Source organism: Erpetoichthys calabaricus, chromosome 14, assembly GCF_900747795.2.
Source record: "Erpetoichthys calabaricus chromosome 14, fErpCal1.3, whole genome shotgun sequence".
Lineage (NCBI taxonomy): Eukaryota > Metazoa > Chordata > Cladistia > Polypteriformes > Polypteridae > Erpetoichthys > Erpetoichthys calabaricus.
This window is the reverse complement of record NC_041407.2, coordinates 35658236-35684894: the sequence shown is the minus strand read 5'-3', so window position 1 is coordinate 35684894 and position 26659 is coordinate 35658236. Positions and strand designations below refer to the sequence as shown.

Below are 26659 nucleotides of genomic sequence, written 5' to 3'. Positions count from 1 at the left end.
ATTTTTAAATGTGTTCAGGTAAAGTACCACTTCCGGTTGACGTATGTTGCCCAAAAGTTAAGAAAAAACTGACATTTTGATATATATTTAGAAGGCTGGCATCCTTCAACATCTGCAATAAGATGCTGCAGATGTTCTATCAAACGGTTGTGGAGAGTGCCCTCTTCTACGCGGTGGTGTGCTGGGGAGGCAGCATAAAGAAGAAGGACGCCTCACTCCTGGACAAACTAGTGAGGAAGGCAGGCTCTATTGTAGGCACGGAGCTGGACAGTTTGACAGGCGTGGAGCAGGCTCCTGTCAATCATGAAGAACCACTGCCTCCACTGAACAGTATCATCTCCAGACAGAGGAGCAGCTTCAGCGACAGACTGCTGTCACTGCCCTGCTCCACTGACAGACTGAGGAGATTGTTCCTCCCCCATACTATGCGACTCTTCAATTCCACCCGATGGGGGTGGTGTAAACATTAACACTACACAAGATTATTGACTGTTATACCTGCCTCGCACTTTCCACCTTGCATTTTTTAACTTGCACTGCATTTTTTAATCACTCTTTAATTAATATTGTTTTTATCAGTATGCTGCTGCTGGAGTATGTGAATTTCCCCTTGGGGATTAATAAAGTATCTATCTATCTATCTATCTATCTATCTATCTATGTATCTATCTATAACACCCATATGCCAAATTTCATTTATCTACATGTAGCTCAAAGCATTCTCAAATTATCATTTTTCACACAGACACACACACACACACACAGACATAATTGCAAAAATGGTCAAAACGTGTTCAGAAGCACATGAAATGTGGAGATTCATCAAAATCTTGAGGTTGAATTTTTTCGCAATTACTATACTATACTATAAAAATCAAAATATAGTGTCAAAACAGAAATCTAGCTCTACAGCGGTGATAGCAGGGCTTTTCTGAGACAAAAGACACTAAAACAATATCACTAAGTACTGGCATTAGTAATATTTGTGGAAAGAAAAACCAGCTTTTATCAATATTACTCAATCAACAATTTGGACTTATTTAGTCCAGGATCAGCACAAAAGAACTAAAACAAAAGTCAAGAACAGTGATGACATCACTGTAAACTTACTGTATACTCTATTCCTTTCTTAAATAAGGAGTATGCTACCTATAAATATAGACCATCCATCCATCCTCTTCCGCTTATCCGAGGTCGGGTCGCGGGGGGCAGCAGCTTGAGCAGAGATACCCAGACTTCCCTCTCCCTGGCCACTTCTTCTAGCTCTTCTGGGAGAATCCCGAGGCGTTCCCAGGCCAGCCGGGAGACATAGTCCCTCCAGCGTGTCCTGGGGCTTCCCCGGGGCCTGCTCCCGGTTGGAAGTGCCCAGAACACCTCACCAGGGAGGCGTCCAGGAGGCATCCTGATCAGATGCCCGAGCCACCTCATCTGACTCCTCTCGATGCGGAGGAGTAGCGGCTCTACCCTGAGCCCCTCCCGGATGACTGAGCTTCTCACCCTATCTTTAAGGGAAAGCCCAGGCACCCTGCGGAGGAAACTCATTTCAGCCGCTTGTATTTGCGATCTCGTTCTTTCGGTCAAATATAAATATAAATTATATTTATATAAATTTATATAAATATAATATAAATATAGACCACTACATCATAATAATAATACAGTAATACATTTTATTTATATAGCACCTTTCCCATTTAGTACTATGCAAAAGTCTGAGATATTTAAGAAAGTCTATAAAAATATTAATCTTAGACACCTTTAATTTTCTCTTCTGAATCACTAGAAAAGAACATACTTTTTTAGAGTTCCAAAAATTTTGCTTGCAAAAAGTGAAACAATACAATATTTTAAATTTTCCTAAAGAAATAAACCAAAATAGTAATAGACAACTATGATAAATGTCAGGTGAGGGTTCCTTACCTGGCCCGAAGGCTAAGGTAGCGAATGGGCAGAAAGTAAGGTGGGGTGTTCCCTACCTCAGCAAGGAGGGTGGCAGAAAATGCCATCATTAAAATGGATACTTTGGTGTCCCATTGGTGCTGGAATAAAAATCCTTATCTGGCTAGAAGGCCAGTGTAATGAAGGGACGGAAAAGACAATATGCTCCCTTGACACGTTAGATGGCAGCATCCCTGGGCCACAGTACCCATGCAAACATCTGTAGCGTATGCTGGGAATTGTGGTCCCATGGGGTGGCCCTGTTGGATTCCATGGGGGCTGCTAGGAGGTGCTGCAAAATTTACCACTCCCTACTTTGTGGGGCTTTGGCTTGACCCGGAAGTGCTTTCTGTGTGCAATGTACTCTTTGGTTTAATATATAAAAGGAGCTGCTCTGCGTCTCCCAGGTGAACGGGATTCAGATGGAACAGGACAACACTCAGAGACAAAGAAACATAAAAGAGCAATGTTTTTGATATTATGAATGCTAGAGGAAACCTGTTTAAAGGTATTTGTTTTAATAAACCATTTATTTGAACCAAGGTTTATGTCTCTGAGTTTGTATCAGGGACTTGGGGTGCTGCTATGACCCCTACAAATAACACCACTATTCACTTAAATAAGTGAGATCTTTGTAGACATATAGCTCATTGCTTGATTAAGCAAATATAACACACAGGTGATCAGTGACATAATAATTTTGGTTCAACCAACAAATTACAGTAACTAAAATAGAAACAGTTGCGTAGAGGGAATAAAACTGGGTAAGTGACAAACATACATAAAGGAGAGGTTGTAGTAGATGTTGCAGTTAACCTGCAAATCTTACACAATGGCAAACGTTATCCTAATGACAAGACACAAGATGGTCATCCTACATCATCAATGTCTCTTCCACGCAAAAAGTTTGTGGCAGACAAGTGTTTCCTGATGTGTTGTCCAACCTCTTCTCCGGAAGCACAGACAAGCAGGCAAGATTAAGGACCAGAAATGCATTTCTCGGCTATGGAAACATAGTGCAGCTTAAGAGGAATACATTAAGCTTACTTTCCTTAAATAAAAAAAAAAAGCTATTAGCTCAGAATTGGCAGGAACTACTATGACCATGATACACCAAACCACAGTCTGGAGAAGACTTATCAGAAGTGGTCTTCATGGAAGACTTACCAATAAAAAGCTATTCCATTTAGGTAAAAATAAAACCAAATGACTCACATATGTATGAAAACACCACAGTTGGTTTATACAACAATGGAGGTAGTGTTCTAACAGAAGGCAGTACTGGAGAACTGCATATGGATGAGTATCTAAAGTGAGGCATTGTGGAGGTTCCTTTCAGGTTTATGACTGCATTTCTGGAAACAGAGTTGATGATTTGATCAAAATTTTTGATCCTGTCACTGCTGAGACGTACAGCTGTCCTGCAGTGCCATCAGGTTGGAATCTGCTTGGTCTTGTCTTAATTTTTCAGCATGGCAATGACCACAAACACATGGCCAAAATAAAAAGTATATATATAATTATATATATATATTGTCACACGTGCGCTTAGGAGGCAGTCAACAAGCCCTGAGGTGAGTGAAAGATCGTGAGACAAGGGGTTGATATGCGTCAGATATGTTATGATGTGTTGATTCGTCAGACAAAAAGAAGAAAAATAACACCTTTCACTTTTCTGCTTTTCTGACTCTCGATGATGACGTCACTTCCGGTGCCCTTGCCATAATGTCACTTCTGGTGCCATCTCAATGATGTCATTTTCGGCATCATCTCATTTCTGGCTCCCTCTGATGACGTCACTTCTGTCTGACACTTAACTGTATAACATCATCTCCTGTCAACTCACTTCCACCAGCCATCTTTTCACTGTATAAAAATGGCATCTTTGTCATGTACCATTGTCAATTACTGTAAAATATTTTCATCACGTATTTTTTGCCTTTTTTGCTTTCATTGTACATTGGACATTATACGGACACGTTCCCCAACTCTTTTTTCGTAGTGGAAGATTCTTGTTTTATTACAATATATATATATATATATATATATACAGTATATATGCACTGAAGACGGTTTAATGAACCATGAGGCGGCAGTAATGAACACACTCCAACATGAGGATATCTGAACTGGGGGTTTATTTCAAATCAACAAAACAGTACCTCAGTTTTGACTTAAACCTTCCCATTGTTTTTGGTCACAGGAAATGCCTCATAAAAGCCTTATGCTATCTAGCCCTTCTTCACCCCTCACTCCTTCAGAAGAAAAAGCATCCTTCCTTGCGTGGGTCCTATTTAACTCCCACTGCAGCACCCAGACTCCGCCCAATTTCCTTAACTTACATGTCTCTCAGTTGTCAGTCTTGTCCCTGGACCAATCGGCCACTACAATGGTATGATGTAAACATCAATAAGCCAGTCTGGAATTGCAAGTAAGGCAGCCAAAGTCTGTGGTGGAAATGTAGTAAGTCCTCCAAGAAGCTTGGAATCACCTACCATTCAAGTAACTTCAAAAAGTGCATGCAAGTAGGGCTAAGAGAACTGCTGCCATTTTTAAGGCAAAAGGTGGTCACACCAAATATTAATTTTAATTTTCCACTTCACTTTTTTCACTTTCACTTTCTAGGCAGTTTATGATTCACAAAAACTATACATGGCATTATTTTTGAAACTACTCCTTTACAGCATTTTTTCATAAGGGCTTAAGACTTCTGCACAGTACTGTATATTCATGCACCTTCAATAATTTCCAGTTTTTATGAGCTACAAATGATATACATTTTAAGAGTTTTTACTAAAAACACAAGATTCAGTCTAAATACTATGCATCTGAGAAATGCTGAAAGAGACAGAAAAATAGTTAAAGTGCTTTCATTCTTTATTTTGCAAAGTTATTCAAAATTTTTCCAGGCTTCACAATAGGAACTGAAAATGAGACGTTTAGTAGACTGCTACAGTACATCTGCTCATTCCAACAAATATCAATGCCTTTTCCCACCAGCTCCCAAAGATATTTCTGACCACAGCTATAAGATACCACCCACTGTACCTTATAACTTTGTCAAACCTGTCACTGCTCAGACAGTTAAACTCTTTTCTATAATCAGTCAGTCAGTCAGTCAGTCAGTCAGTCAGTCAGTCAGACAGACAGACAGACAGACAGACAGACAGACAGACAGACAGACAGACAGACAGACAGACAGACAGACAGACAGACAGACAGATAGATAGATAGATAGATAGATAGATAGATAGATAGATAGATAGATAGATAGATAAACAAGTTAGTTTCCAGTAGGATAACTGACCCTATACTTTTATAAACCTTATAACCTTGAGTAATGTGCATTCAGCCATTCTCCTGATATAGTTCTTACATTTGCAAAGTTACATGTTTTTTTCCAAACTGTACTTGGAAGTTATCATACTGCTGAAAGAATTGAAAGATCTTGTCTAATCTCTAAGACAAATACTAGACAGTCAAAAAGCTCAGATCCAAAAACATGACGTCTGTCCAAAACAGTAACCGTTTAATAATTAGCAATTACAGAACAAGTGTGCCATGCTGCCTCTGTGAGCACAGAGATAACCTGGACCAGCTCAACAACTTTTAATTGTATACAAAAACAATCTTAGCTTTGGGTTCCAATGCACCCAATAAATTGACTAAAACAGGAAGCATAGGCCTACTTATAAATTGTCCATAATTCCAAAGTTAGGTCCACAACATTTTTCCCTTGTCTGCTAATGTGATTCCAGCAGAGCTAGTATTTCATTCAATGAAGCAATCACTTGTATGAACATAAAGTAATCTTACCTGACTACATTTATTTCAGCCAAATTTTCGTCCCAATTTCCAATTGGATTTCCAGCACGTAGAAAGATCTTATCTTGACTTTGGTCAAAGTTAAAATCCTTGGACAAAACAGCATGAAAGTAAATTGTAATCTTTTCATCAGGTGGAATTTGCTGTAGTTGTTGTTGACTTTGTTTTATGAAAATGAAAAAAAAAATTATTAGTATAACATTCATATTTATGTTAAAACTTTTAAATGAATATAAAAACATCCTTTTTCTTAAGTCTTCAGAATTGGCAAATGTTTCAAAGGACTTAAATGAAGAAGCAGTATATTCAAGTGATTTTTCTTTTACAACATGTACAGACCCTTATAGAATATTATGAAAAGAAGACTTAAATAGGTTAGCTAAAATTATTTCTTAACCCTTGATTTATAGTTAAATGTTACACTGATGTACAGATTGGAAATAACTGTGTATTATGGCACAAGCAATTAATATTTCTGGATGGCAAATCAGGCTAGTTGCTCTTCTCTGGGTTGTGTCTAGTGCTTCTATGTGTTTCAGTTTTCAGCATTCTCATTGTGTATTTAAGCCTAACATTTCTACTTCTGTTGTGTAATACTTTACATTTATTTACATTAAATTTCATCTACAACAAATCTACCCAAGCCTGTATGCTGTCCAAGTCCTTCTGTAACGATTTAACCGATTACACATTATCTGCCTTTCCATCTTATCCAGTATTAATCAATTTGTTATTTATATTTCTATAAATCATTTATATATATATTAAAAACAGCAGAGGCCCTGGCACTGACCCTGTGGAACACCAATCCTAACATTGGCCAATTCTGATAGGGTTACTCAAACCATAATCCTTTGCTTCTTGTGTATGAGCCAATTTTGCACCCATCTACAAACAACACTCTCAATTCTTTTCGTTTGATGCCCAACCTCTAATGTAGCAACTTAACAAATACTTTCCGAAATTCAAGATAAATATTGTATGCACCACTCCTCATCATATCCTTTTCTTGCTTCCTCATTTAATTTCAGCATGTTGGTAAAACATGACTTTCCACTTCTGAACCCATGCTGACTGTTTGTAAAATGCCTGTTCTTGCCATGTGTTGCTCATTTTTATCCTTAATAATTACTTTCATTAATTTATCAGTGATGCACATTACGTTTACTGGTCTACAGTTGCTTGGATCTGCCTGACCATCCTTTTTATATGACAGAATAATATTTGCCATTTCCTAGTCCTTCAGAATTTCTCCAGTGTGCAGTGACTTCCTAAAAATTTGAGTCAGGGATTTATATACTGTATGTACTCACTAGCCTCATTAAGCACTTGAAGATAAATACTGTTTGATCCTGGTGATTTGTTTCATTTCAGCCTATTTATGCTGAGCAGCACTTCTCCTTGACTTCATATTTAATTCTAAACCTAGCCTGTTCTAAACGTCTTACTCTCCCATACCCTGGTTTAAACAATACTTGTCTAACCTACTCTTACTCCTCCCCAAAACATTGGTGCCCCTACGGTTGATATGTAACCCATCACAGTAGAACAGGTCCTATTTTTTCCAAAGGAGTCAAAATGCCCCATAAACCTATACACTTCTATTCTACACCAAGATTTGAGTCATGCGTTAATAAGTCTTCTAATCTCCTCAGTCTTACCTGGACTGGCGTGTGACACAGGAAGAACTTCAGAGAAGACAACCTCATCAGTTCTGCTTCTCACCCTGGCACCTAATTCTTTAATTTTGGAGAGCAGTACTGACAGCCTGCTGTTATGTATGCATTTGTTCCTACATGGACAATGATAACTGGATCCACCTCCTCTCTGGCCAAGAGCCTATCAACCCATTCAGCGAAGTCTCCCACTTGTGCACCTAGAAGGCAACATATTGTACAAGACTTTCTGTCTCTGAAGGAAACCTGTGCTTCAGTCTTCCTAATGATTCAGTCCCCCAATATCACAACCTCTTTCTTTTGGGGAAATGGTTTTCAGGGAACACCTTTTGGGGCTCCATATGCCTGCCTACCACCTCAGAGTCTTCAGAAACACAGTACAGTTCTGCAAATACCTAAAAGCAGTTTGACACTTTCAGGCTCTCAGGGAGTATGCAGGCTTTGCCTTGGACCATGACCCACCCATCTTTACCTGTCTGGTCTGGAGAATCCTTCCTCGCCACCTTAGTGTTTGCATACTATCTCTCTAAAGGACACCTGGGCCAAGTCAGAAAATTCTGGATGCTCAATCAGCTGGCGTCTCATGCAGAAGTAGCCTTCAAGAAAGACTGGCTCCTCCATGCCATCCTCCAAAAAGTCCAACATGGCTTGCATTTCAGTGGCCTCACTACTAAAATTTGGTTTTGGATTACTAAAACTGCTCAACCACTTTTTTATTTAATTTTAATGACTTATCTTAAATGATTAAACTAAAAAAATTAATTAATTACAGAGCTAAAAAAGTTATTTTACTCCTTCTGGCCCATTAAGCTCCTCTAATACTCTTCCCCTTGTGACACACCGTGTAGTGGCAAGGTTGGCAACAGACTACACAGTGGGCATCTTGTAGTTTGGGACCAACCAGAATCAGATTTGAGAGAAGTCAGACATGGAGACACAGAAACAAAAAGGTGGTATTGTTCAAAAACAAAAGTGGATATTATTTAAAGGTGCACAAAAATACAAAAAGACATCTCTATTAAAAATAGTGAAAAATATTTAAAGTGAATTTGCCAGGCCCAAAATGAAAAATAAATATAAAAATGTATATACACAAAACGGTAGTCTTCCTAAGGCCGGGTTTATACTTCATGCAACGCAAAGCATGAGTCTGTGCATGCTACTGCTACGTAAGCAGTGTACTGTTTATACTTGCATGTGTACTTTACATAAATCTGGAAGATTCCACCAGGTGGTAGTGCGAGATATTATCATGATGAGAAAACAGCGATTGGGTTTACTGTGTTGTGAAACACTCATTAAATTCTCAAGACACCTTGCCACAGTATCTCTGAAAAGGATGGATGTTTAATGATCAGATCCATCAATCCAGGGATGCGCTCATTCCAGCAAGCATCAGGCGAGAGGCAGAAACGATCCCTGGATGGGACATCAGCTCATTGCAAGGTCAATACAAGCACTCACATACACATACATGGAAAACATTAAAACTCCAGGCAAGGAACACCAGGGAAGTGACTCCCTGCGAGGCAGCAGCGCTACTGCTCCACCGCTATGCCTCCCCCACATGTGTAATTATTAACAATATTATTTAAATGAAGTTAACAATTCATCTGTAAAATGTAACACACATGCTTTAGCAGAAGTATCAAGTATAAATCTAAGGATGCTAAAAATGCAGATAGCTGTATTATCATAAATTGAATGTGTTCTGTGTGGCAATCGCTGCCTTCAGTTGAGCTGAGTTGCCAGAAGCACGTAGTTGAAGTTGAAATTTTCACTTTAATCATGAAAGAGAAATTTTTTTTCGTCATAATGTCCCAAATTTTTTTTTTCTCTTTTTGGTCAAATACACTTCCATACATTCTGATGCTGTTGCAAAGGTGCAAAAAGAAAAAGAAGATGGCATGTGAGACCTTTAAAATGTATCGCGTCATTGCCTATGCGAGAAATTGATGAAGAAAAGCACGACGAATACCTTTGTATGTCAGCATTTAAGTTTGATTATTTTCTTAACCTCATCGAACTATTCATCAAACATTGAAGCACACACATCAATCCTGTATGATCTGTAAAGCAGCTTTCTGTCACATGTAGATAGTAAACAGAGACTCTGACATCATGTTCCAACTTGAACACACTGCACCCCAGGATTTTTTGTTGGTACTGCAACTCGCACACACATCGTGTTAATTTCTGTGGATGTGCTCAGAGGACGTGTCAAATGAACGCTGGGAACGTGTGGCAGCCATGATGCGTGCACATACACATTCTGAGAGTGAAGTATAAACCGGCCCTAACCCTTCATCGATGCTGGACCACATGCACCTGCCGAAAGCAAAGTTAAAATCCTCACGGAAACGTACCCACGCACTTCGGCAATTAAAATAGGTAAATGCTTTTTCTTTTTACAATGTGAAAGTCGACTTTTGTTTAAATTAGCAATGCCTAGCAGACATATTACCACACCCACTTGACTGTATGCTGTTTGACATTCTTTGAAGTTTACTTTTCATGGTCTGTTTTCCTAACTTGTGATCCTCTTATTACTTCCTTACTTTGATGTTCTCTGCCATTTGAACTCCTTCTTATTAATGAACCTTAAGCTGCAACAGTTGCCCTCTTATTTGCTCTACTTTCCAGACTGCTAGGAACTGCTCTATCCAGTAAAACTTTTTACACACTACTCCTTCTTACTAAGAAAACTCACTTACTGAATATTGGCCGCTAGTTATTTACTTACCAGTAACAGCACACTGTATGATAACGTGCAGCGAATACACTTGACTTGAGCATTCATAGTTTTCATACTCTTTTTCTGTATGTTTAGCATTCATTCGCTCAGAGAGTGATTCTCTTGCTGCTTCCTGAGCAGCTCTTCTTTTCTCCACCCTACTGGCCCATTTCTTCTCTTATTTCGTCAGCATCTTTTTGCGTTAGAACTGATTAAGTCAGTGTTTGTGTTACAATTACTTAGTACGTTTTCTTTAATTTTTTCACTTAAGCTGGCACTTAAGTCTTCGATCTGCCTCAAGAATGATTTAAGATATGTAATGGTTAGGGGAAGTGATGGCGAAGGTGGTAGGGATGAGAACGGCACTCATATGCATGCGCCGCACAGCCGCCCTGCTGGCCACTGCCGAGAATTGATTCTACAATAAAATAAAATAAAAATTGACAGAGGAATAACCTTGGAGGTCAATCATCACCCCACAAGCGGATAGTAGACATCACGTAGTATATGTGTACCAAATTTCAGGTCAATAGGTCAAACGGTTTGTGAGCAACAGGTGATTTATAATCCTGCACAGACAAACAAACAGCCATGGTAGCTCTTATATATAAAGATTTACTTTGTCTGTTTCTACTGCTGCTTCTACCTGATCAATGCTTCTTCGCTAGATGCCTCTCTACATACCACAGAGACCCTCTCTATACTGGCCTAGCTGCACTTAAAATAAATGCTTTCTTACTTCTAAACGCATATGCCCTCACTTTCTACTAGTGCTAACGCTTAATCATGCAAGTGCTATATGGTACTCTATCGGATTCTTTATATGCCTTAACTTCTCCCCACTAAAAAATCATCCATCCATCCATTTTCCAACCCGCTGAATCCGAACACAGGGTCACGGGGGTCTGCTGGAGCCAATCCCAGCCAACACAGGGCACAAGGCAGGGAACCAATCCTGGGCAGGGTGCCAACCCACCGCAGGACACACACAAACACACACTAGGGCCAATTTAGAATCGCCAATCCACCTAACCTGCATGTCTTTGGACTGTGGGAGGAAACCGGAGCGCCCGGAGGAAACCCACGCAGACACGGGGAGAACATGCAAACTCCACGCAGGGAGGACCCGGGAAGCGAACCCAGGTCCCCAGATCTCCCAACTGCGAGGCAGCAGCGCTACCCACTGCGCCACCGTGCCGCCCGACTAAAAAATCACTGTTACTTTAAACTATTTGCGGCTATAACACCAGTTATTTACTTACAGACTTGCCAGCCTCGCTTCTCTTCACCTCAGTAATGTTATTTTGAACACTAGTAACAGAACAAGAGTGAGTAACAAGTCATTTTTCCAAATGCTTTCCAAATACTCAGCTACTTTACTCCTGTGCGGGCGAAAAAAGCAAAGAAAGCTTTCTAAAGGGAAAAAAAGATTTAAAAATTCTTGAGCAACTCCTTAGCACCAACCGAAAAGCAAAGTTTTCAGAAGCAAAATTTGTATTTTAATTAATTCTCACACTACAGTAACTCAAACATTAAGCATTACTTCCTTTCGCACTTGCCTGGATGACATCAGCATGTTAGTACATCTCACTCTCCAATCAGTGGTCTCTCTATTTTCAATATATGCCAAATTACTAAATAACCTCTGAACACTCAATAATTCCTTCCCAATTAAATGTTACTGAGGTCAATGTTCATACAAATACCCATAATTTATTAGAAACTGAATGGAAGACCTTTATGTGTCTATTTATTAAAAAATACATACAGTATAAACAATTCAGCTGTCATTCTTTAGGGTGCCATGTCCTGGCATTCCTAAAGTTCAATTCTAGGTTCAAAAATGGTCAAATTAAAAGAGCTTTCTCAAGAAACCTATTAGTCTGTTGTTGCATTGCTTAATAAAGCATATGATAAATTGCCAAGAAACTGAAGATTTTATAAAAAGGTGTCCAAGGCAAAAGTGTAAACTGGCTCTAATCAGGACAGAAAAATAAGTAGAAGTCTAAGATGAACAATCGTGTCATAAGATTAAGACATGAGAGTGTGTAGTATACAGATGCGTTTCATGTCCTAAGTTGGCTGCTTCCTTAAGCACACACCAAATACCAGTGTCATCTGCAAAAGCAGAAAGAAAAGGTTAAAATGGGCAAAAGAACACAGCCATTAGATAGTGGATTTTTGGGCAATTCTAAACTTTTGTCCCTTTTAACTTTTTCTCGTTTTTTGCTGTTTTAGATATAGTTGGAAAATGGATGGATGGATGGTTCCACCTTTTTTATTCTCTTCATGTAAGGTCAGCATCCCAGAGCTGTAATTTCACTGTTGCAGATGATGCTGGTATTTGCTGTGTATTTAAGGAAACATCCAACTAAGAACATGTAAGGAGTTTGTTTCTCAAACTACATACTCTGATGTCCTTATTTTCTTGCCCTGTTGCTCATCTAAAATGTCTTCTTTTATTCAATTTTTAAACCCAGAGTTAAACTTCAACTAGGAATGCCAGTACTTTGCACCCATCTCACCCCAGTCATCACCTGATCCAAAAACTATCCATCCATCCATTTTCCAACCCGCTGAATCCGAACACAGGGTCACGGGGGTCTGCTGGAGCCAATCCCAGCCAACACAGGGCACAAGGCAGGAACCAATCCTGGGCAGGGTTCCAACGCACCGCAGGACACACACAAACACACCCACACACCAAGCACACACTAGGGCCAATTGAGAATCGTCCAAAAACTATCCTCTTGTAAATCCCTTAAGTCAAGTAAAACTAAAACTAATGCACATTTAAACAGCTTCTTTTTCAGAGCTATAGCCTTTGCAAACCAGTAATTTGCCTGATATACTGTATCTAAGAAAATACACAAAAGCGGGGTTGAAGTGTTATGGACATGTGAGACAATGAATATGTGGGCAAAAGACTGATGGAAATTAAAGTGTAGGGGAAGTGAAAGTGAGTGAGGCCAAAGCAGGGGTGGATGGATAAAGTAAAAGAAGATCTGAAGTAAAAGGGTTTGACTGGGGAGGAGATTCAAGACTGAGCTGTCTGAAGGTTCATCAAGCACATCTTTTCCTACATATAAGCGGGAAAAGATGAAGAGAAAGAAGAAGAGAGGTCTTGAAATTCATTTTTGAAATTGGTAGAAAGACTCCCCTTAAATGTAACACAAGGAGGAATGTCAGACACTTTGTCAAAAACCCACAATTTAAAAAATATTTTTATATTAATAGTTCAAAAATTTTAATAACAAAATAGTTTGTAATTTCTACTGATTTACCTTTAAATAAATAACTGTTTCAATTTTGTATGTTGAGATTTCCACTCATGTTTAACTAAATAGCCAGACTTGAAAAAAAAAATGAAAGAAAGTAAAATAACATATGCTGTGAAAATTAGTATTTTTTTTTACTTTTTCATGTATACTATAAGTGGAGTGGTGGCTCTCAAGCTAGGGTGATGCACCACGATTGTTGGTTTCAATCCCATAAACACCAGAAGTGACTCTACTCCATTGGGCCTTTGAGCAAGGCTGTTAACCTGCAATTGCTTCATTCTGGGTATGATATTAATCTGCATCCATCCCTGCAAGCAAGTCCTCCATTTTACAGGAAAAACTTGGGAAACGTTGGCAGGATTGGCACTCCAGCCACCATGAAAATCATCACACTGTTAAAGTGTTGTGCTGAGGTGTCATTCACTGCACTCTGGTCCCAATCTAGGTGGTTCATCGTGTGGTGTGTGCAGCAATGTGTTATCATTGCATGCTCCCAACTTCCCTCTCTCTCAACATGTATACTACAGGGACATGCAGTCAGGGGAGGCACATAAAAAGTAAAAAAACTAATAATAATAGCATAAAATAAATTTGCTCACTGGTCTGTGCTATGAAATAGTTTTCTGTATATTTCCAATAATTTAGATCATTTTTACGGTCAAAATCCCTGAATTTGTGCATTTCCTGTTCAAATACAGGGGAGAAACGCAAGGTGCGGCAGCAACGACCTGAGCTTTACCTCAGACTGCGCTATCCCTCACACCCTGGGTTGATGCATGCAATTGGTGCATGCCTGTTGCTGTCTCTCTGTATGTTGCCAATATGTTTGCAGACGCGTTTATTATACACCCTGACTTTCCACAGTCTGGTTGATATCTTTAACGAATGTGTGTGACATATTTAGTCTAGCTGATCGTACATAAAACCGCAGTGAGAAGCCACAGGGTGAGGCAGACAGTACTGTGCCGCACTGAAGGAGGCGCATGTGAGCCCAACAGGTGCTCATTGCTGTTGTTCCTTTACGTGGAGGAGCCAATAAGTTAGCGATATCAGAAAGTCAAGTGCACTTCACAAGTCTGTTTATTTTTATTTTTTCTTCTGACTTACTGTCAAAATAGAAGATTAAGATTTTTAAAACTAAAGGAAAATAAGGAGGACTTTTACAAAGAAAGTGATGGAGATTTTTGTGGAGAAGGATAGGCGCATGAACATTTACAAATAAAGGTAAGACCATAAACAGTTTTCAACTACAGTAAAAAATGGGATCAGACTAAGAAAAAAACAATCCAATATTTAAAAACTAAAATGTGTCTTTAAATAAAATATTTTTTTGTTTTTCTTATCTTTTTGTTGAACAGTCTCTATTAAAATTACTTAAAGCATCAGAATAAAAAGCTTTTTAAAAAAAATTGAAATATTTCAATTAAGGTCAAAACTGAATTCCTTTTTTTTGTATATCACTCAATACTTTCATTTGTATTGAATGATTATGAATTTCGGAATTGCAACGGCAAATTTAATTTAAATTAAGATTTAATTTAAAATTAATTAAAATTGAATTTTAAATTGAATTTTAAATTTTAATTTAATTCAAATTTGCACAGTCTCTTCTCTCTGTCGCCGCTATAAATGTAATGTTCTTTCTTCGCCAAATATGTACCTTACCTATGTGTGTGTAAAGAATGTTGATGAGATAAGAAACATAACCAGTACTCAATATGCATGCTGCCAATTGAATAATGAATAAGCTACTCTTTTGGGTTGATAAATTTGTAAATCTGACTCTGAAGGAGTCAGTGCCTCACTAGCCATGAACCTCACCGCACGTCACTGGAATACAGTTTTTTCCTGTTAAACTATAATTTTCAGCAGCTTTAAGACAGCTGAACAGTCAACATAAGGCTGGGAGTGTGAATGTATTAATTTAAGATATTTGAAATGTTTAGATAAAATATAATTAACATATCTTTAGCTAAATCCAATTGCTCACATCTTCCCAGTAACGGTTATGCCTAATATTCCCTCCTCTGAGAGCCAGGTGACCTTGGACTCCTTTCATTTTTGTGGAAGAAACGACTAGCTCAAAAGCTGCTGGAGAGGAAAGATGCTTTGTCCTGTTATGAATCTGATATGGGCTGTGCTATGAGTACCCAAATTGAAATCAGGCTGACAGAACATAATCTTTTAGGGAGTTATCTCAGTGGCTTGCCCTTAGCTGATATTGAAGATATAAGACAGAAGGATGTCTGCATTATTACAGAGTCTAGGAGCCCTTAAGCCTCACCCTTAGTAGTAGTGAGTAATTAAAATGGACAGATACAGATGTGCGTGGACTACAGAACCGTAAATCAATTCCAGATCAGAACGCTGTCCCCAGAACTCTACTCTACTTTAGCAGAAACAACAGGCTCAGTGTGTTAGATCTCAGAAGCAGATCCTAATAGATTCCTCTTTGTGAAAAGGATAAGGAAAAAAAAGCTTTTATCTACCCAGTTGGGTTCTTCCACTTTGAAAGAATGCCTCATACAGTTGGGGACATGAATTTGTTAGAAGTTTTGTGTACTTGGATGACATCAACATGTTTGGACAAACTTTGGGAGAACAAGAACAACCTCTTCTTAAGAACTTGGATCACTTGAAAAGCGAAGAACTCAAGTTATCACTTGATAAGTGTAAGTTCTGCTAAACCTTGGTCAGATATGTTGGGCATATTGTCTCTCAAGATGGCATCTCAATTGATCCCAAGTTATCACTTGATAAGTGTAAGTTCTGCTAAACCTTGGTCAGATATGTCGGGCATATTGTCTCTCAAGATGGCATCTCAATTGATCCCAAGTTATCACTTGATAAGTGTAAGTTCTGCTAAACCTTGGTCAGATATGTTGGGCATATTGTTTCTCAAGATGGCATCTCAATTGATCCCTCCAAGATAGAGGCTACAATTTTATGGCCCTGACCCAAGGCTGTGTCTGAGTCATGTTCTTGCTTAGGCCTCTGAGGGTATAACAAAAGGTTTGTGAAAGATGTTTCTCAAGTGTCTTACCCATTGAATGAATTACTAAAGGGTTGCTTGCCTAAAAAGAAGACAGTGGGGAAACCTGAAATGAAAGGGCCAGGAAAGGTCTACTTTAAGATATATCTCTATTTAGAGACAGATGGGATGTGAAATGTGAGGCAGCCTTACGAAGAGCTGAAAGCTCACCTTACTCAGACACCTGTAATGGCTTTTGCAAATCATCAAGTACCATACTGTATGTGTGGAACATTCATGTAAGTTGTGAGGGACTAGGAGGTGGTGTCCTATATAAAGACCAAAGGCAGGGTTTTTGCTAATGACTTTCATCAGTAGAAGCCTAACACACTCAGAGAAGAATTAAGTTGTACACAAACTGGAATTTTTAACATTAAAGTGGCCAATACTACAGAATCTGCATGATTGTGTGTATGGAGCTAAGTTTGAGGTTGTGGAAGAATTAGGGTAACACAGCATTCATCTTAAAGAAATAGCAAAAAAGGTTAATAAATGTGGGAAACCAAACAAAGGTCAACTGAACAACAAAATGTGCACTGAAATATAAGAATTGGTTTAGGAAAAATACTGAGATGGTCAAGTAAACAAAGAATGTACTGTACCAGAAGAAAGGTTGATGTAATATACAAAATGTACTGAAGGGTGACTAAGAAATGATTAAGAAATCAGCAGATGTCCTATGGACAGCTGTTATATGCACAGACATTTCAAGGGTGTTGTCTCATCTCAAAAGGTATAAGAAGAACCAGAATATAATATAACATACTTTTATTTTATATAAATCATTTGGGTGTAAACCAATGAACCAACCAGAGTAAAATGTATGCATTGATTAACACTGTATGTAAATTCAACAGTTTATAAAATGAACCTCTATCCTTTGTTTCTCTGACCATTCCGATCATTCTGCCCATGCTGTAACAGACTGCTTTCGAAGAATGCTCCCTCCTAAGCACTTTGCCGACGAGTAATTAAAAGATACAATGAACAGCTTTTCTCCTGCCTGATTACTGAATTGTCCTGTTAGAGGATGTTTCTTTCTTTAACAGGGTGCGAAATTTTGACCAGTTTTTGGCATACAACATTAAGGCGATCCGTACCACAGAGGGAACTCCCAGCAGAATCTCAAAAGATGCAAAGCGGACGATGCGAAATTGAACGGACTTGTTCCCATCTGCGTGGGACACCTCTCCTGAAATGGTACGAAGAGACATGTTCATTCATTCATTTGGGGATAAGGGGCTAGGTCAGATGCCATGGTTTTAGATTAGGAGTATTTTTTCTTAGAGTTAGGATAGTATAGTTAGGTTAAGAGCCTTTTGCCGACTAGAGAGAGCATTAAAGAATAGTGCCAAGATCACTCCTCGTCACATGGCAGATTATTTTGGGTTGCCTTCCGGAGGAAGTGACTCACAATTGTCTGGGGGAGTTGCCCAGATCTCTTTCTGGGTTTGGCAAAAGGTCTCAGTAGACAGTGTCGTGGCAAAAAATTCGTCACCAGATGGCTTTTTACCTGAAATAAAGGCCATTAGGAGTCTTGGGATAGGCATACAGAGTCTATAGTTTTATTGCAATAAAATAACCATAATAATAACAAGGACTCAACCCAATACGGCCAGATTTTCCTTCTACAACAGTAATGCTGTTAAATGGATAGAGAAGTCCTGGGTTCAAGTCCCAGGCACATAGAAGTCCTGGGTTCAAGTCCCAATCACATAACAAGGGGGGAAGCGTTTCCCACCTCAGTAAAGAAAGGAGGTTAATGTCCTCCCTGAGTTAATAAGGTTGCAACCAGTGGGAGGCAAAGTCCCACAGGAAGATAGGGCTAAAGGTAGAATAAGGTACAGTAATTGTATAATAATTGAAGAGTAATCAGTTTACGCTAAGCAGTGGAAAACGTTAACTAGTAAGAATAAGGAATATGAAAGGTTTATGTACAGTCTGTATGTTCTGTGAAAATAAATTGAGTACGTATTTTTGTTTTCTTTTGTGCCAGGGCAGAGTATGCAAGTAAATAAGACGTCTTGATGCGCAGTGAATTTAAAGAAATGTGTGTATGAGATGATGTGTTGAAAGAATTGTGATTGAAGTAGTGGTGATATGGTGGTGAAGTGGTTGGCACTGTTGCCCAGCAACAGGAAATGAAGGTTCAAACTTAGCATATTTTTTGCATGGAGTAAAATAAACATAAGGAAATGTGTGAAAATGCTTTAAATAGTAAATGCTAAATAATAATAATAAAACTTGAGTAAGAATAATGTGTTAAAGGCAGTTCAGTGAGTATGTTGTGCAATGTGAAAGATCTCTGTGACTGAAGTGCATTGGAAGGAATTTATGTGAGTTTGGCAATATGTTTTGTTAAAGACATTGTGTGAAAATATGTAGTGTTGTTTGAAATGAAGAGGCAATTAATAAAGGTGTACATAAATATGTTTTAAATTTAAACTTAAATATAATAATAATAATAATGCATTTTATTTATAGGGCACTTTACATTAGTAGTAAATCTGAAAGTGTTACATAAAAAGTTTAAACAAAGGCAAAGCAAGATAAAAACAAAGATAAAGCAGTAATTAGTAGCAAAAAAAAATATTATTAGGTCCAATTAAATGTTTCCAGAATTAGGATAAATGTGTGTGCCTTTTTCTATTGAGTACTGGCCATACTCAAATGGAAGAATGTTCTTTGAGTAATTTTTAAATTAAACTAAAAAAAAGGAAATTCTCCAGGATAGGAAGAAAGCTGGTTATGAGCATTGGCTTCCAGTCCAGGACTACCCCGAGAGCATTTTTTTAATAAGAACAAGATTTTAAATTATAAGGCATTTGATACAGTATGAATGTTGATTTCTTTTCCCATCACTCCTTGTTCACAAGTAATTTGAATATCTTAAATGTGAATTAGAATGTTAATGTTTGAATGACTACATAGCTGACAATAGGGTTTAGCTTTATTGTCTATAATTTGATGCTCAAAAGAAACATTCCGGAAACATGTTAAATCCTGAAGCCATAGGTAGAAATAAATGTATGTGTCAGTTTAATTAGTAAAATATTAGGTTAAAGAAAAATAGCTGGGATATGAATACAAAAACTGTTTAGCTTTAAGATTAAAAGTTGAGAGGTTATAATAGATGCATTTTAAGATAATTGTAACTTTTGAAAATGACCTGTTAATTTTAGATGAAGTGAAATACAAATTTCTTTTCTAAATAATGCAAATCCCAAGACTGCACATAATTGAATAGTATTCTATAATTAGAGCAATTGGGAAAGGGAATGTTGAGCTTTTACCTGTTTTAGTTTTATTTTTATCTCATTTCCAGAAATAATTAGGAATTTACCAGTCCACACTGTGGATTTGTTATTTGCCTTCTGCTTGCTATGCTGACTGAGAGATGTTCTCTGGAGGACACTGGTATTACATTACATTCATGATGAAAAGGGGATCGAGAATGCCTGCCTAGGCTCCAGTCCAAGACTGGAATAAGAAAGTAAATACTTTAAATTTTCTACAGGAACCTCCACAGAAGACAACTCTTTAACTAATAACCTCCACACCACTCTATTTTCTCTTTTCTTTTGTTTGGTTTGCCACTCCTGGACATACAGTATTTGTGTTCTCAATAGGAGAACTAGAACATCCAGCTCTTGCCAAGTTGTAATATTAATGGGATTGGTTTCAGGATTCTTGCTGACTGATACCTTACTGCTCCACATTCCCTCTAAGGGGGGAAAGATTGATATTTAGTTTGCACAATTATTTGTATAACAGTAAAGGTTATGTGCCAAAAGTTTGAATATTTTGAGACAATTGAATGCTTTTCCTTTGGTATGTATATATATATTAAGACTGACTTTATTTTATATTGTGGTGATTTGTTATGATGAATATGCTTTTGTGTGGGGTCCACAACAATGGCCAAACTAGATACAACTATAGAGAATTTTTTTTTATTGAGGGATCTATTTTTTGAACATAATGGCTACAATGAGTGGAAACTTCTGCATTGTGCTTACCAGCTGCAGAATTCATTTTTGACCATTTAAAACAAATTGGCTAACAGAAGAGCAGAGACTGGAAAAAATGATTGTTTACCGCTAGCGTTATTTTTGATACACGCCTAATATCTCATGAGACACTATTTTTGGGATCCATAAGTAACTTAAAATACACAATGTATTGCAATGCTGAATAATATGGAACAAAACTTTTAAGTCTTTGCACCTGGAGGTAAAAACTGTTTTTACTAGCACATTTTTTATGACAGTGCTTGAATTTGAACCTGGAGACTGAGCTGTGCTAAAGGTCTGCAGACAAACGAATCATCCGACTCCTAGGAGAAGCAAGCCATACCAGAGAGGGGATCAAGCTGTGGACCAGGCCGTCGACCAGTTGACTACTGGACAACTTACTCAATTTCCAGTCCAAGGAATCACTGGTTCCTGCTGCTAACAAGTCAACTGTGCTGGTGACCATTGACATCAAAAGATAATCGTGGGTCCAGAATCGTAGAGGGCAGCCTGCATGGCAATTCGGACCAGAGCCTCATTCATTAGATGAAGAGTTCCAGGATATTGATATCACTTTCTTTGGTGTATTGGATTCCAAAATCTGATGCACACTTTTACTGTGCAGGGTTCTATGTTCTTTACAAGAGCCCACTTTAACAGTGCTTGATATGCCTTACAATTTGTCCACTCGCTTTCAATTTTATGACAGTTGTTGACCAAGTACTTAAATTCTTCTTGTCCTAGGAGTTGGAACCACAACCTAATCTGTCTTTTTCTGCAGCAGTGTCTTTTAAGGAAGATATGAACCATGGAGTTATGGATGGTATAGAAAGAAAGGCTAATTATCTGCAAGCACAGCAAAGCAAATGAACTCCTTTTCATAAGCAATATGTATTTATTGAATATTTGTAACTATTTTATTAATGGAAATACTGCATAATTATTATTTAAATTGTTTAACCTATATAGCAATTGGGGTAGTATAACCGAACAAGTTTAGAAAATGTGATTAGCATCACTTAGTAAGCACTTAGAGTAAAGAGTAAATATTTTTAGATAGTTTATAGAACATGGTATAAGGGAAATGTAGTTTGTGGGATAGTGCTAAGTGTTTTTAGGAACTGGAGTAATTAGGGCTATATAGACAGAAATAGTTGGTGGCAATACAGGACAAATAATTATTATGGCTTTTTGGGTCTAAGTAATATAGAAGTTAGAAAAACAAAGTAATAAGTCAGCACAACAGAGATGGAGTGTCGTATACATGGAGTGGTAAGTGAGCAGTTTATGAAGTTGGAAAGCCCAGATACAAACCAAGGATCCCAGCTGGTGGCAGAAGGCTTTAACATCAGTAAGAAGCTTGGGTACAGCCCTTGCAATTTTAATGTTACATTGACATGAGCCAATGGCTTGCATTAATGGGAGTACTGCTGACATCTTCTGAAGGGAGGTTTGACACCTACTATTAGCAAGACAGCTGTTTTTATGCTGCAAAGGTGATCGTCTAATTTAAGGCCACAGCAGGATGTAAATTGGGGCAACTTTGTGAATGAGAGCACGAGGATGTGAGCATCGTTATTTGTATGAGGATTCCATCTCTGGTTATTATTGTACACATCATTGGCACCATAAACTAGGGACTTGGGATGTTTTTAAAGTAAATACATTGATGCAGAATATAGGACTAGGTTACCTTCTGGGAACCGAGATAGCTAATATTTGTTGGATAAGAGGGAAATCAGACAGTTGTTGACAATGTTTTTATCATTCTACATGGAAGTTATGAGGTTATAGGACACAAATCTGAGATTTATAGAGGAAAACATGTAATGCTAGTACTGAAGAAAAATAACTTTGATACATGTTATATTTGACTTATTTTTCTATGTTCACTATTGTTGATTTTATTAGCTATTTTTGATTTATGTGATTTATCTTTAGGTATTAATGATTTGCACTGATTTCTGCTATTCCCCAAATGTAGCTAGCCAGGAATCTTCTACTTCCTTTTAGCCTCTAAGGGGGGACATATTCAGTATACATACGTTTTATACAGATTAGGAATAGGGTTATAATAGGACATTATTCTTTACAGTTTTAGTGAGACTTTATGAAGTCTCAAAGAGGGGAATGTGGAAGAATAATTTTAGGGTAACATAGCATTCATGTTAAAGAAATAGCATAAAGGGTTAATAAATGTGGGAAACCAAATAAAGCTCAAGTGAACAACAAAATGTACATTGAAATATAAGAATTGGTTTAGGAAAAATACTGAGATGGTCAAGTAAATAAAGAATGTACCAGAAGAAAGGTTGATGAAATATTCAAAATGTACTGAAGGGTGACTAAGAGATGACTAAGAAATCAGCAGATGTCCTATAAACTAGAATGAACAGTTGTTATATGCACAGAAATTTCAAGGGTGGTGTTTCATCTCAAAATGAAGAGGAACCAGAATATAATATAAGACTTTTATTTTATATAAATCATTTGGGTGTAAACCAATGAACCAACCAGAGTAAAATGTATGCCTTGATTGACACTGCATGTAAATTCAACAGTTCATAAAATGAACCTCAGTCCTTTGTTTTGAAGAATGCTCCCTCCAAGGCATTTTGCTGAGGAGTAATTAAAAGATACAATGAACAGCTTTTCTCCTACTTGATTACTGAATTGTCCTGTTAGAGGATGTTTCTCTCTTTAATAAGATGCAAAAGTTCGACCACAAGGTACAAACAGGCAACAATCTTTGACGTACTTACTGACATTTGCCAAATTGGATGCTGTGGGGCATTGATGGTTGGCAGCACTGTCAGTTTATGATTTCAGACTGAAGTAGAAACCTGGCAAGCAAAACCAGATGCTGCTGCTCTGTCTCGCCGTACGCATGAGAGCCCATTAGAAGTTAACACAAAACAAGCATTTCATTTAATGGTGATGAACAGCTGTCAGAGGTAGATAAGCCTAACTGTCCTTCATTCAGCAGAGCTATTAGCTGTTTAGTTGTCTCCATAAAGGCAGCTCCTACAGCACACTGCAACCAGGCTACATTTGGCACTGCATCACTTCCTAAGATAAGCCTCTCTGATCTGTCAACCATGCAGCAGGAAGACCCCTATCTGGGTGTGCTGTGGAATGCATTTTAGATAGGAGGTATTCACAAGGGGAACAAGACAATACATAAAGATATTCCTCTATTTACAAAGGAATGAGGTTGAAGATGGAAGATGGAGTAATGTTCTGCTACGCACAGTCATCAAACATGCTACTGTCACAGAAATTTCAGCAGATTGTGCTCTGATCACTGCATGATGACTCTGGATATTTAGGTTTTTATAAGAACTATGGATTTGTTAGGGATAAATTCTACTGGCCCCATATGAAGGTTGACATGGACAGTACTGTCAGACCTGTGCTCACTGTGTACAAATAAAGTGCCAAAGACAGTTACACCTTTAGTCCATCTGAGCAGCAATTGGCCAATGGACTTTGTGTATATGGGTTTCCTCTCCACAGAACCAGACTCCAGTAACACCTGCAGTGATCTGGGGCATTTTGTATAACATCTAGCATTGAATTCACCCTAAAACTTGGAGTACAGACAAAACTAGAAATGTGTGAACACACAAAAAAAATCAAATGCATAAAGCTATGAGTAAGCAAAGTCCTACACACTTTCCTTTTATAAGTTCCAATCAACGTTAATTTTAAAGCACATGTACAAGCCTACAGCCCCACCCCAACTCCCACCAGAATTTCACCTATTTGAATATGCAAATCAATATAACTAGTGTGATAGTTAGAGGCCCTTGCCGTCCTCTTGAACCCTCTGACTCGACTCCAGACACCAGGTAAAAGTCCAAATATAAATATTTATTAGGACAATAACGTGCACAAAGCACCCTCCTCTCCACAATACTCAATAATAAACAATCAATAATCAATCCTCCACACTCCCAGACACTTTGCCACCCTTCCTCCCAGCTCAGCTCAGTGTACTGGGCTTCCCAGAGTCCTTTTATACACCCTGACCCGGAGGTGTTCCCGTTCAACAGTCCACAGTTCCTTTTCCCTTCTGGGTCAGGGTAAACAGTCCTTTTCTTCAACCCGGGAGCACGTCGTTTCTTCCTGTCACGTGACCGTGACGTACTCCCGGGTTATAGGGCACATGCGAGCCTACGAGCCCCCTTACAGCGACGCCTAGTGGCCCCCAAGGTATCCAGCAGGGCTGTGCATAAAAACTACATAGTCCATGAGGCCCTGCTGGAACTCGGGGCATGTCCACGCTGCTGGGAGAGCTCCTCCTGGCGGCCTGGGGGTGAGGGCCGGAGAAAGAAGCCGGCAATCCACCACATTAGCCCCTTCTGTTCAGTGTTTTTTTAACACTAGAATCCCTGAAGCCTACGAAAAAACTTGTAATCCTGGGCCACCTTAAATTTCTTTGCACCTCTCCTCATCAGCATCTTTTGTTTAGCAAATGTGTCGATCAGCACAAGCAGCCTGTTATCCTATCCCAACCCGATGGAGCTAAAGTCAGTCGCAAAATTCTCAGAGCTCAAGTGTGTTAATCTGGGTGGGAGGTGCCTGGAGTTATATAGGGTAAATAATATATAATTATTTGGAATGCTGTTTAATATGTGAAGGCTTTAGTCCAAATGTCAAATAAATACATGTGCTTTTATTCAAGAACTAGCAAAATACCTGCGCTTTGCAGTGGTGAAGTACTACTTTAAAATTTTTATTAAGAAGAAAAGTAAACCTTTTAAAACTGAGGGAAAATATACCAATAATTATTTGTTAAGGATCTCTTTGTATACCACGTTTTCAGTTCGGCCCTCCGGTTGTAATATGACCAAGCTGTGCGCTGAGCTTACTCTTGAGCATGCAACGTATAGTTAGCCATGTGAAAAGCAATCTTGCCTCAAATCAATGTCAACCTTTTGTAGGGTCTGTCCCTGTGACTTATTGTCATTGCAAAGCAGAGCCTTACTGGAAATTAGAGGCGTTTGAATTGAAATGGGTTTCATCGATAACTTCACATCCAGGTTTTGAGAGTTTAAACATTCATAAACATCAAAGTGTCCACTACTCAAATCATCACCTGTGAATCTAAGATGTTTAAGAGGCATTGGCAGTTGTCCAAAGGTGTAAAATATTTGGCCATTTCGGTACACTTGAAAGTGACAACCGAACAATTCAGCGGCAGCCATCAACTCACATGCAGAACCATAGGTGAAGGGCTTAAGCATTTCACTTTTATAGTGCTCCTGTGTAGTATAATTATCTCCTGTACCGTCATCAGTCCACTCCTTGAACCTGTCCCAGTCATTCAATACATAAGACACAATGTTCCTCCAGATATCAAGAGTGAGCCTGATATGGCCGTGCAATATGTAACACAGAGAATGGAAAAGGCAGTCACCATCTCCGGGCATGGAAACCACTCGGTAAGTGACAGTTCTTTGATCGATGGTGATCACCTTGATAGACATGTTAATGGGGGTACGGTTGGAATGATAAAGGAAATGGGTACCTGAACAATGTAAACTAAGTCTAAAATACCTACACAATAACTATAATCATAATAATCGAACAATAAAACAGAGGAGAAGCCATGGATTAAATAAAAAGGCTGCAGTTATCAGCAGGGAGACGTGAATACCGTGGCGAAGCAAGGAATGGAATGAAGAGACCGGAGCGATGGACGGCCTTATATAGGCAGGCAGCCAACTATGTGGGAGGCGTGGGGATGGGGGACCCAATGCCGCCTCACACGGGGACCGAGCTGCAGGCTATGGACGTATATATGTACGTAAGTAGGATTCAGTTAGCATTGGGAACCCGCGTACCAAATTTCTTAAAGATGGGCCCATAAGTAACAAAGACCATTGGAAAGATAGATAGATAGATAGATAGATACTTTATTGATCCCGATGGGAAATTCACAATGTGGCGGCTGAAATAAGTATGTACATCGGTTTCGGTTAATGCAGGGAGAGCCACCTAACAAATTTCGTGAAGATGGGGCCATAAATAAGAAACTTTAACATGGCGGACGTTGTCGACTGTTATGACCGTTACGCGTAGAATTTCGAAATGAAACCTGCTTAACTTTCGTATGTAAGCTGTAAGGAATGAGCCTGCCAAATTTCAGCCTTCTA

General features: G+C 38.6%; 1 protein-coding gene across 1 annotated transcript in view; it reads right to left on the bottom strand.

Annotated features, from left to right (window-relative positions):
• LOC114643482 (E3 ubiquitin-protein ligase rnf213-alpha) overlaps positions 1-26659 on the bottom strand; it is a 97226-nt gene that overhangs the window by 7655 nt on the left and 62912 nt on the right. Inside the window, exon 5 of the mRNA XM_051918955.1 lies at positions 5755-5922. Within this exon, the coding sequence (XP_051774915.1) occupies positions 5755-5922 (168 nt within the window). The remainder of the gene's footprint in view (positions 1-5754; positions 5923-26659) is intronic.